Raw genomic sequence first — 12,614 nt, forward strand, 5'->3', positions numbered from 1 at the left:
CAGATTTCACATCCATACAGAAGTATTGGGTTTAATACAAGTGTCGAATATTCTTAGTAGGCACTTCGGAGAGACAGACGAACGGAGTAGCGATTTGAGACTGAACATGGCCTTTCTTGCTCTGAGTGAGAGCTGTTTTTGTGCAAGAGAGAAACTGCCTGATGCAGTAATATTCAAGCCCAAGTATATATGTACCCAGAAATTATACTTTCATCTTAAACAAAATCATGAATAAAATACAATGTGTTCATGTTGGAAGAGTAGTTTCTTATCATAGTATAGAGTAGAGATAAGAAAATAATTGGCGGGAAAAGTTTTAATACGCCACTCACAAAAGCAAGGAATAGCGTGGTCATTGATACCGATATTGATTTAGGAAAATGTCTTCAATGTTTTGTTTTTACTCAGTATGTTTTCAGCCTATTTCATTATTTTTGCAGTCTGCGTGTGATGTCATCCATAAAATTTACTTGCTGTGGCCTGATAATACAACAATGTTAACGTACTCCAGACGTGTTGTTTGAGAAAAATATAATCCGGTGTGACAGCGTTTTCGCCCCCCCGTGATCTCGCCCCCCCGGGGGCGAAATCACTAGCGATCTCGCCCCCCCGGGGCGAAATCACTAGCGATCTCGCCCCCCCGGGGCGAAATCACTAGCGATCTCGCCCTGCCCGGCTAGTGATCTCGCCCCCCTACCTCGCGCCCCTTTAGCGATTTCGCCCCCCCCCCCGAAAAAAAGGGTTTACATGACATTTTAGAAGTTGATTGGTATAAATCACAAAATGTAGTTTCAGAATGATATAAGTACACGAGTTTGATACATAGCTCCATTCATAGTATCAATATCAACGTAATTACATGGTAATAAGATAGTTGAACTTGTTTCAGACAAGGAGGGTTTGGTCCCTTGTATTCCCATTATTGCATATACCTGAGTCTTGACATAAGATATATTTCATTGTATTCACCTGTCCTCAAGCAACCTATATATCTCCAATATGAAGTCTCTACAATGAAGTGACCACAAAAGAACTATGTAATGCCTTATTAATTATGCAAATATTAGATATTAATTAGAATAACGCACATTTTGGTATATGCACCTGGCCAAGGGATATCTTCACCTCCAACATGACTGTCTTTTCTAGTATTTAGGAACTGATGCATTTACCCGTGTTTCTTAAGACAGCTACTTTACCAGTGTTTGTGTAGCATTTAGCAACAGCTATATCAACTTGCGCGTAGATAGTGTTTATAATGAGAAACTATTATTCACGTGTGTTTTTGTTAGTGCTTTGGAAATGTTTCCAGCACAAGAAAGAAAACACTGTGACAAATTGAAAACATATAGCTGACGTATTCCGTACCATAGACGGTGTTGATTTATACGTTCGCAGTAGCACTGTTTTATGCCACCTCAGCTGCAAAAATTGTCTTTTTTCATTTCAATGTCATGTTTGCACCGAACAATATAATATCGACTTTAAAGGTACCATAAAGGTACCAGGTAACACACCATATACGTTACTCCTCATGTGCAGTATAGTACCAGGTAGCGCACCTGTAATATGTAGTAGCCAGCTGCTCTGGGGGGGGGGGGGGGCGAAAACCCTAAAGGGGTGCGAGATCGCTGTCACACCGGTATCAAGGGAGTCAGTTTGTCGTCGGTATGGGGTTCGTGTATTTTCAAACGCTCCAACAACGTGCACGGAAATAGTAAAATCACCGTGTACCGTTGCAGTTCTAGTAAAGATTAATAGACGACGCTCATGATCGATGAGGACAAAGTTTGGATGCTGCTTGATAATTGCAATTCTAGTAAGAAATGCCAGAAGACGCTTATATGTCATCGGAATGAAGCGTCTTTGATAGAAGATGGAAAGTTGCTTGCAGGCCTCGTTTATGCCTCTGATGCATGTTCAAAGAGACAAACAAAAGAAAGGGCATTAAAAAAATTATAATATAAGAACTCGAAGCAAGGTTGTTTGCTACTTTCTAGAAGCGATGTCATGTTATATGGCTAGCCTGATAACTGAAATGTCGTTACCATCATGCAATTTTCTGCCTGCTGGTTTGCTACTTCCTGGTGATAAGGATAACATACACCTTAGCTAGCAAGACAAACACCAAAAATACTTTACGTAGGATTGTTTTCCATAGATCTTTGTCTTTATTGCCTTCACCAAGAAGGTCATGTTTTGAGTAACACACACACACACACACCTAATTTAGCAGGCAGGAGATATTTTATGGTGCAAAATCCTGGGTCCTTCCAGTTCGTGTTTAACAGCTGTTCTATCATCTAATTTGTTTCCTTAATCAAGACTTACAAATGATTTTAAACGCTACTCAATTCACGCATATATACAAAATCCAAAGTAAAATCTAGTTCATGCTGCTTTGACATATCGTTTCCTCTAAGTACATGATAATTTGATCAAATGATGAGAATCCTTAAAATGTTTACAAAGTTTGCCTTTCATTGTTAGACGACTAAACACGAGGTATGAAAAAAACTATTATTATGATTTTCCAACATACCTTCTTTTTGAAGCTGAAACTACCATTGGAATGATACGATTAATCAATGTCCGTTTACGATACTCTCACTAAATTTTCTGTATGATTATGCTCATTATGCAGTAGATAAAAGTACACTGCTTGTTTATGAAATATATTATAGTTGAAAAAGGTTTTTGGGAAACAGGCGAGCATAGATGCGTGCTGAAGTCGTCCACAAATTTGAATCATCATGGCAGAAGGAATATCGGTCTCTGATAGTGTGTGTTACTTATTAGGCATATAGTAAGGTTCTTTAAGCAAAACCAGGGAGTACTTACTACCAACATTCGATGTCTGTCAGACACCATCATCAGTGTAGAATGACTGGAAACTACTTCTTGGTTATTGCTGGTACTTATAGCCAATGTAGGTTGGCGCTGTAGCAGGAAAAATGCGAGAGAGACGAGGGTGATACAAGCTGAGCCACGTTTTGGACGGCATTCTTGCTGCTGCAGCGCCACCTACATCGCCTACAAGTAGCAGCAAGAAGTAGTTTCCAGCCATTCTACCCTGATGATGGTGTCTGATAGACATAGAAACGTTGGAAGTAAGTACTCCCTGGTTGTGCCTTAAAAACCTTACTATATGAATAATTGCTAACCTGATGAAGTTAGGCCACACCCACAGGCGGGTCTGAAGTGCCGCACGGCATATAAACAGAAAGCAGCAGAAGTATTTCCCAAGATTACGATCGACTAGTTTATGATATAAATTAACAAAAGTATATACATGATACATGAAAATGTCAGCCTTGAAACGACGTAAAACTTTAAAAATGTCAGTGTAATACAGTGCTCAAATCCCCGCTTTTACGGGACGTGACAAAAGTCACTTTCGGTCGCTGAACTCTGAACTCCACCGACTTTTTTTTCTCATTTACGTTGGAATCAAACATTTATACCCTTATCTAAGCTCAAACTTTCTAAAATCAATTTCTACTGTGTAGTTTCTTATGTCTGATACATCTAAAATCCTGTTCATATTTACCGATACTTTTTTCTCCCATAATTCCTGAACGCACCGATAGAAAAACAAATACGAAAACCAAGATGGCGGGCGGCTTTTCCTCTTTCAAATGGAGTAGTTTTTGTTTCATTTTATCGGTAGGATCGGAAGATATCGGTCAAAATATGAAATGTGCACTTTATTCAGTGCTTCCACGCTGAAAAGGAGATGTTTTGAAGCTATAATGAGGCGGTGTTGGCATAGATGACAGAGCCTTATTAGCGCCCCTTTGTCTTCGCGGGCACTTTCATGCAAATCATCTCTTTGTGCCTGTGCTGGGAGCGGGGTTTTCAACTGTAAATCAAAGTCTCTGAAATCGTTTGGTGTGTGTATTCAGTATTTTTGTCCTGTAAGTTAAAAGCAAGGAGTTTTGGTCAAAGCTGCTTGTTTTAAGCTAGTTTTGGACGAACCACTTTTTTTTTCTATCGTTCCGTAATTTGATTTGATTGTGTATTAAACGCAGCTATATTCTGGGCATCGGTTACATGAATCAGACTTAAGTTTTCATCCTCCTAAGTTGTGTGTGTTTTGTGTATGCTTGTGTATTTTTCCTTCTTTATTCTGTTTTTGGGTCGAGTTTTCGTGACCGCTTGGGAAATCAAACATGGCACCCGCCGGTTCATCTCAGGTCAATGGGATAGTCTACTGTATTGCGGAGGGAAATGTTGCGTGCGGTTTCGGATTGTTTTCTTTATTAAACTAAACAGAACGTTAATTAATTCATTTTAGGACTTTTTTTTTCAAAACGACCAGAACACATTTCAAAGAATATGTGACTCAATTAGATAATTGGTCTCAAAATAAATGGTGCCTGTGTTTTTTTAATGTACAACTCACCCATGCTGCTACAAATGATGTTACCCAAGCGGGATGATTGTAGTCAAGAACTGACGGCGTTGGTAATTCGTAACAATTTACAAAGCACCTTTTTGAAAAGGTCTAAAATGCCAGTTCAGGATTACAAATAAACTTTAAGGTTGGTCTACAACCTGGGCAATGATTGGGGAGAAAAACATACAAACTGGGACTGGCCAAGGACAGTTTAATAAATGGTGTCATCTATTTGAGCACGTTCCAACTGTTGCGCTATCTTGTTCTATTTTATCGGAAGGAACTTTCAAACCGTATCCTGTCAATAATTTGTCGCTGAAAAGTGGCTTGGTAAAGCTGTTTATATTACAACTACGTTCAGTTTGGAATATTTTACTACTACTAGCGCCATGTTGAATCTTTTGCCGTCGAAACCCAGCACTAGTAAATCGTCCAACTTCACCAGCGGCGAGCTGACTGATATATACATTTTTTTTTTGATGATGGAATATCTTTGGGTATTTTGACCATAAGATGGACAAAACTATACTGAAAATCCTGTTGGTTTTGAGTCAGGCAACGAAATTGGTATTGTTAAAACGTGCTAATGTAATAACAATTGAAACCAGCGGCAGGTAACGCATATGAATAGCGACGTTGACACAGGGGAGATATCGTAACATAAACATTACTAAGGCCCGCCTTTTAAATTTTCAACCAATCACGGACAGTTTCCAATGGAGACAACAGTGATTGACACCTAATTAACATCAATATTCATGTCCCACAAGTGGGGATTTTTCATGCCCTTTTGGACCATCGTGAATATTGTATTTTTTCTTATTAAATAACATTATTATGCTATCAGTATTATTGCATCATCACAATTATTGTTTAGAAATTGATAAGACAAAACATTGTTTAAGTAAGTTGTTGAGTATGGTAGATTTTCAGAGCAGATGTGGTTTCTCGTCATTTTCTGCATAAATTATGATAATGAGTAATAACTACTGACACCAAAACTTTTCAAAATATTTTTCATAGATTAGTTAAACAGTAAATACATAGAAATGACAAAATAAGCCAGCAGAAATATGTCTATGAGCAAAACAAAATGGGGTCAAAAATGACCCCATACGGTCAGATTCGTCGTAAAAATGTAACGGTCGGATGAGGGTTAACGGATGCTACTTATTAGATTTTGACAATAGCCTTGCCGGTGTTCTTGCCAGTCAGCACACCAATCAGAGCCTGGGGCGTCTGATCAAATCCATTGGCCACGTGCTCCTTGTGCTTCACCTTGCCCTGTTGAAGAAAAGATTGAGATTAAAGCTCATCACCACACTAATTCTTATGGCCTAATCTCGTCTTCTCTCGCGAGATCGAAACTAGGTTATTCTCCGTGATCAACATGTGCTGTCAGACGGGTATGTATGAAAAATTGGTATGTACCTGTATTCATACGTGAATGACGAACATCATCAACACTAATTTTCATGTTTAGGAAGGTGAGGCTTCATAAAACATACCACTATTTAAGTTGATAATCAATGTAAATTATCAAATAAAAATGATATTTACAAATATGTATGTAAGGCGTATATGTATGTTTTGTTTTGTTTTCTCCAGTATAACTTTCCCAATCAATTTCCTTCAGAGAGCAAACGATGTGCAAAGTAAAAGTCCAATGTTGTACTACCCAGTAAATTCAGCGTAGATTCACAAGTCAGCTTACAGAGGTTACAAAGCATAGCATAGAATAGGCCGGACATAGTTTGACTTGGAGTGTGTATCAGACAATTTGACCCAAAAAACTTGCCCAGTGCTACTGACCCATACTGGGACCAGAAAATGGATTTAAAATAATGTTTACAATTATTGTGTATCGTCATAAGGTCGCAATGAAATTATATTTTACTGTGACACACTCATGGTGTACGCATTGAGCAAGTAACAGGATGGACGAAGCTGGCACCACAAGTAATGCATCATCAAGTTAGATGCCTTAGTCAAAAAACATGGTCCACAAATTAAATTTCAGGGCATAAACAACAACAACAGAAAGAATTCGCGTGTTTGTACACGTCTAAGAAGAGAACAAAGACGAAGTAGAGGAGAGTTAATTTTTACGGAGCTTGTACGTTGAAACTGCATTTAAAAAGAACAGCCCGTGTTGCTGTACATAAAGAGTGAATTTGAAACGTTAATTGGACACAGATAATCCAACAGAATCCTCTGTAGCGAAATAGACCATGGTTTCGAGTATCGCCCATTCGTCAAGTTTTCACAGATATTTAGGTTCAGGTCCGGACCTTGACGTGATCATCTGGACCTGAACCGTTTCTGTAATCTGGCCATGGAGTTTCTGTACCTGGAATTTCTGTAACTAGAGTTTCTGTACCTGGAATTTCTGTAACTAGAGTTTCTGTACCTGGTGTTTCTGTACCTAGAGTTTCTGTACCTGGTGTTTCTGTACCTGGAGTTTCTGTACCTAGAGTTTCTATACCTGGAGTTTCTGTACCTAGAGTTACCACCTTACTGGTGGATATTCATGAAAGAAATCGTTGTTATATCATTGTGTACCGCATTTCTGAGTAACGCTGAGAACGTGTTGATCATCTCTTAATCGTACCATCGTCCCGACCTCCAAGATGAGAATGAGACAAAGTCAGGGTGAATGATAAATTGTTCTATAGGGGAAAAAAGTTCTGACCTCCACGATCCATTTCGCCACCTGTGTGGTAGCGGCCGGCCATTCCGCCTGGTACTCCGCGCCGATGAACCCCTGCAGCTTCAGTCTCTTGGTGATGATCGTTTCAAAGAAATAGTGACCTGAGGGACAGCAAGGCGAGATTTAAACCTGGCGTCTTAACTTTCGAATAATATTTTACATTAGATGCATGGGAGACAACACATTTTATTTGTGTTCAAGACTTTTAACTAACCTTTTACTTCCGGGTTGTTGTATGTGGAGATGCTCCCACAGACGGCCACACGGCCATGGTCCTTCATGTGGTTGTTCAGGACAGACACAGAGAAGTCACCTCCAACCTGGGGGGGGGGGGGGGGGGCATTCAACTGGTCACTTAGTGTAAGACTGGTCAGGTCTCAGACTCTTAAACTGTTCAGGTCTCAGACTCTTAGACTGGTAAGTTATTAGACTTGTCTGCTCTTGGACTCTTAGACTCGTAGACTGTTTGTGTGCGTTGCGTACGCCATGTGTTTGTTTGTTTGTTTATTTTTATTTTACCAGGGTTACATGTCGCCATTTTAGGCGTTTTTCAAAGTTCCCTGGGGGCGACACCGTACATAAATAACAACATAATAGCAAACGATACGATATCAAATAAAATTAATGGTAAAATAGCAAGGACTAACAAAAATTAACACAACTTAGCTTACAAGTAATAAAGTGAAACAAATCAATTATACAATGTAAGCATAATATAACTCGAAAGCATAATCAAAACGAAATAAATTGAAATAAATGGATATTTGCATACTAATGTGAACCAAACAAGAGAACACATTATGGTTACGTTTTAGACCATGTGGTATTCTGTTGTATATGGTTTTGAAAGTAGATATGGATGCTGCTGCCCTTAAGTGTTGAGGTAGCTAGTTCCACAGGGATGCGCCGGAGAACGAGAGAGACTTCTTGTATTGTAACCGTGTTTTGGGTAGTTTAAGCCCCCTGCGTACTGTGCCGGGTGTGGTATGAGTGTGTATCAGCAGATGTAGTGAAGAGTTGGGAAATGTATGGAGGAGACATTCCACGTGTGTCCGCGTTTTATACGCGGGGATTCGCATTACGCTTGGCATTCGTCGGAAATGTTAAGCATGCAATCATTATAAGATTGGTGTGTCCGTAATGAAGTCTAATGCGACATGGATACACACCATATAATTGCAGCAATTATGTTTGCACTGCATGCACACCTCTTACGAAATGGATGCTTTTGTGCTGAAGACGTAATTCATACTCCAGATGGGCGTAACATTTAATCTTATTTATTTACAAACAGGAATTTTTTTTTTTGAAAAAACATCTGGTAACGCAGCCTGAAATAATGTCCTAGGTATTCCATCACTCGAAATAATCATCTTAACTTCTCGAATGCAAATTGATTAATGTGAACGTATCACTGCACTGCGCAGTATCTAGTATCTGCCTGCGCAGTATCTGCCTGGCTGGAATCACACAATGTTTGATGGGAAAAGAGCGCCCCCAAGCGATCCATTTTTTTTCTCTGCAACATGACCGCCCGGAAGGGTGTTAGTCTCTCAACCTATCTAATAGTAAGCAACAATGTTTTTTGCAACAATACAAATTTCATATGGACCTCATACGCACATGAAAATATACGTACGTGTGAACTCCCTTGCTTCAGAGAGATAGTAGTTGGCCCATTCAATAATAATGACAATGATGATTGATTAAGTCCGACTTTGATTTGATAAGATGAATCAGTGGCACCTGAACCTTAAATATTAAAATTAGGGTAATTTTTCTTCATTTTGGAGATAAACATGGTGATTTTGTGGTTATTGCAATATATCAATTTGCAAGTGGCAGATAATAGGAAGTCTTTGAAATGTAGCATACGTTATCGAAGTAACAGTCAATGCCTTCTGGTGCGGCTTTCTTGAGTTCCTCGCCCAGAGACTTGGTCTTGTAGTTGAAGACGTAGTCAAAGCCAAGGTCACGGAGCCAGATTACCTTGTCGTCAGTTCCTGCACAGCCGATCACTTTACAGCCCTGAAACACAAAGGTGAACAGCAATGAATTTTAACTTGAAAGTTCATCTATGTTGGTAGAAATCTATGCCACCCACCGTGTTTGTTTAGGGATGGTTGTTATGCTCTGAACCTTTTTTTTTATTCCGCTAGCAAAAAAGTCTGGTTCTATGTCCAAGATTTTAACTTTATCCAGTGAGACCGAATGGCCCGGTGATTTTATATGTGGACGGTGGGCGCCATAGCCTTCCTGCAACCTATGATCCACTGCTTACCGAGTCACGTGTTGTGTTCTATCTGCGTAAAGTGACGTCACGACAGCAGTGGTTTGTTTAGTCCTTGACGAAGACTGGTGCTGTTCAGTCGAAGATTTGGGTGAGTCCAATTTTTGCGTAGGATATTAAAGTCTAAGTCGAATAATGACTTCTACCAACACAGATGGACTTTTAATTTAGCATTGAATTTTGATAAGATTTGATTATTAAAGATATCTATGGCCTTCGTCAGAACTTTTATATTTTGGGTTGTACCAATTGAAATTCCGTTATTTCCTGTCAGGGGCCGTAACTACACGCAGAACAGGATCGGACCGTTTTTCCGCCCCAAACCGGACTGCACCTGGTTTTCGAATCCCCGTCTCTGTTTGTCCGTTATCGGACATTCAAGAAGGGATAAAAATTGTCAATATTTGTTTATACCTTTAGAATATGTAAAACACGACATGGCGTAAAATTCCAAACGGACTTGTTAAGTAGAGCAGAATTGACCTGCTTAAATTGGTGTGCTTGGCTAATTACCAAGTAAATGTTATACCGATCTGTCCCCAACTACGTAAGTTAAGTTGAACACACGAACACACGAACACACGAACACACCACAGCGCACTCAAAAAGACCTCACACTCAGTCCTGTTAACATACATGCAACTAACAAAAAACGTAATATTTTTGGACAAGGTAACAACACATTCGAGAAATACAGTGCACGAGTGCCGTATGGATCTTATACTGATTGCATTTAAAGTCAACTTGACATATCTATGGATACCGGTTGGAGAGAATACGAAAACAAACGGCAGAAAGGTATGTTGGATGGATGGGAAAGCATTTGTCTGCGTGACACAAACTGTCGCTCATGCAGATCAGTACATTAAAGGGCCGACAGGAGTTCTGGCATTCACCTTTGTCAACATACCAGACTGTGTTCATGATCCGTTCATTGCCTTGTGATAAGTTCATTGTCTTGTGTCAAGCACCGCCAGACATACTGAAAGGCAAGGTTTACCCTAATAGGGCCTTCACACGGAAATCGAATCATCAGGAATCAAGTCGAACCAGCCGGAATGAAGTATTTGCAAAATTCGTGCCACATTCGGGGCCATTCGGGTGGGAATGCCAAATGGGCCTTAAATCCCCTTCACACGAGAAGGAATGAGCCAGAATGCCGTCAGAATGAAAATTCTTGTCTATTTCTGTGAATTCGTAGTGCATTCTAGACATTCTTACGGCATTCGAAATATTCTTTCGGCCACATTCCGGCAGGATTCGAGGTGGCTTGCCGTTTCGGTTCTCCATCGAATGAGATAAGAATGTTTCGAATAATGTTAGAATGCCGTAGAATGCGGTCAGAATAGTTAGAATACACTAAGGATCCACTACAAATGCCATTCGATATTTCTCCACTTCGAATGGACCTCGACAGTTTTTAACATGTCAAAAACTTTCGAGCCAGCCAGAACGGGGACGAATATCTCAAATGCAGTAAGAATGTTTAGAATACAGTACGAATTGCGAGGAATTGCCACGAATAGAAAAAAAATTCATTCGGACGGCATTCCGGCTCATTCGTGCTCTCGTGTGAAGGGGGCTTAAACAATAGCCTGTACACTAGTGTCTGCAAACCAGGCCAGACGCTATCATACCCACTGTCTAAAAGGACGTCTCTCTACCTCTTCTCTTCTATCTCTGCTATCTCTCCTCTTTCTTTCTTTCTTTCTTTCTTTCTTTCTTTCTTTCTTTCTTTCTTTCTTTCTTTCTTTCTTTCTTTTTTTCTTTTTTTCTTTTTTTCTTTTTTTCTTTTTTTCTTTTCACGCTGACGGTGGTGATCCAATCAACAATGAGCTTTAAAGGATCGCACAAGTGCAATGACACCGTGCTTTTGATATGGTCTCAAATGTATGCCTTTTTTCTAACCAGAGGATTTCATAAGACTACATACAGGACCACCCACCCATTTTGAGATAAATAGATAAATAAACAAATAGTTTTTAAGCAATGCTCTATCTTTTCAGTGTATTAATGTAATGTTTATATGTATACGTATTGATGTGCGGATCACAAAACCAGCCTACCGCTGCCTGTGATCTGCGAGTAATGTATGGTTGCAATTCCAATAAATCGAATCAAATAAACAAATAAATACAACTCCTTGGAAGGCTTAGCGGTGGCCAGCCCTTCTATCAAGCGACCAGACGCTGATACTGATACGTAATTGTTTTAACGGCTTCGCAATTAAGCAGAATACAAGTTCATTATACATTGTATTTTTTGAAGTGCCACCAATCCTACAGAAGACAATGTATTTTTCTCAACACATTCCCATTATTCTATTGCTGTCTTTAAAGACGCTGTAGCTGATATGTATTTGCTAATAGACGGTTTTGAATTTGAGCTTGTAAAAATGCAAAGTTCACTGTCTCGTTTGAAGCGCCAACTGAAAGGCAGGGTCTTTCCTGGTCAATAGCCTTCACCGCTGCGTTAACATACCAGACTCTGTCACTGATGCGTGTTTGTTTTGAGTAGCACTGAAATTGAGCCTGGACAGGGCAAAGTTTATGTTAGTGTTTGTGCGCTGCAAAGGGCATACGGAATGACAAGGGTTGCTCATAAACAACAGATCATTCCTATTTGGCAGAAGCAACTGAAACCATACCTCTAGATCTTTTGTCCAAAAGTTAAAAAAAAAACACTTTTCAATGTTCTCTTTGTCCATCTCCAAGTTAATACACAAACGTTTACTCGTTAACTATAAAAAAAGGTTAGTGTTAGTTTGATTGAAAAGAGGGAATTTTAGCATATAAGATTACCTGGATAATGTAGTGTAAAACCTTTTTGTAAAGGCCTTGTATAGAAGGAAAGTTGACACAAACAAACGGACACACACACACACACACACGCACACACACACACACACACACACACACACACACACACACATAAAAGCAAACACAAGCAAAGCACACACAGATAAAAAGGCTGAAAATTGTCATGGAGGTACTGTTTAACACTTGAGAAACATGGGGAATATATAAGCAGTATTCCACCAAGGTTCTTAAGAAAAGAAAGGCTTATAAGTTGTAGGTTTTCTTTTTGACATACATTTTCACCTACTGACATTTGAACATATTCCTCATAGCTTCTAACGTTTCCTTAGCTAAAAAAAAGTCAAAAAGAAGTCTGATAGGCATCGAAAAGTGCGCATGTGGGACCTTACTGATTGT

General features: G+C 39.5%; 1 protein-coding gene across 2 annotated transcripts in view; it reads right to left on the minus strand.

Moving 5' to 3' along the window:
• Positions 1-5,555: 5,555 nt before the first annotated feature.
• The window catches only part of LOC118406608 (prostaglandin reductase 1-like), a 290,606-nt gene continuing 283,547 nt past the window's right edge, over positions 5,556-12,614 (minus strand). Inside the window, exons 6-9 of one of the 2 annotated variants that reach the window (XM_035806773.1) lie at positions 8,985-9,137; positions 7,324-7,429; positions 7,092-7,210; positions 5,556-5,683 (exon numbers count right to left, since the gene is read on the minus strand). In XM_035806773.1, the coding sequence (XP_035662666.1) occupies positions 5,573-5,683; positions 7,092-7,210; positions 7,324-7,429; positions 8,985-9,137 (489 nt within the window). In that variant the 3' untranslated portion in view covers positions 5,556-5,572. The remainder of the gene's footprint in view (positions 5,684-7,091; positions 7,211-7,323; positions 7,430-8,984; positions 9,138-12,614) is intronic. The other variant, XM_035806774.1, reaches the window with a different exon arrangement.

The sequence above is a fragment of the Branchiostoma floridae genome, chromosome 19 (assembly GCF_000003815.2).
Source record: "Branchiostoma floridae strain S238N-H82 chromosome 19, Bfl_VNyyK, whole genome shotgun sequence".
NCBI lineage: Eukaryota > Metazoa > Chordata > Leptocardii > Amphioxiformes > Branchiostomatidae > Branchiostoma > Branchiostoma floridae.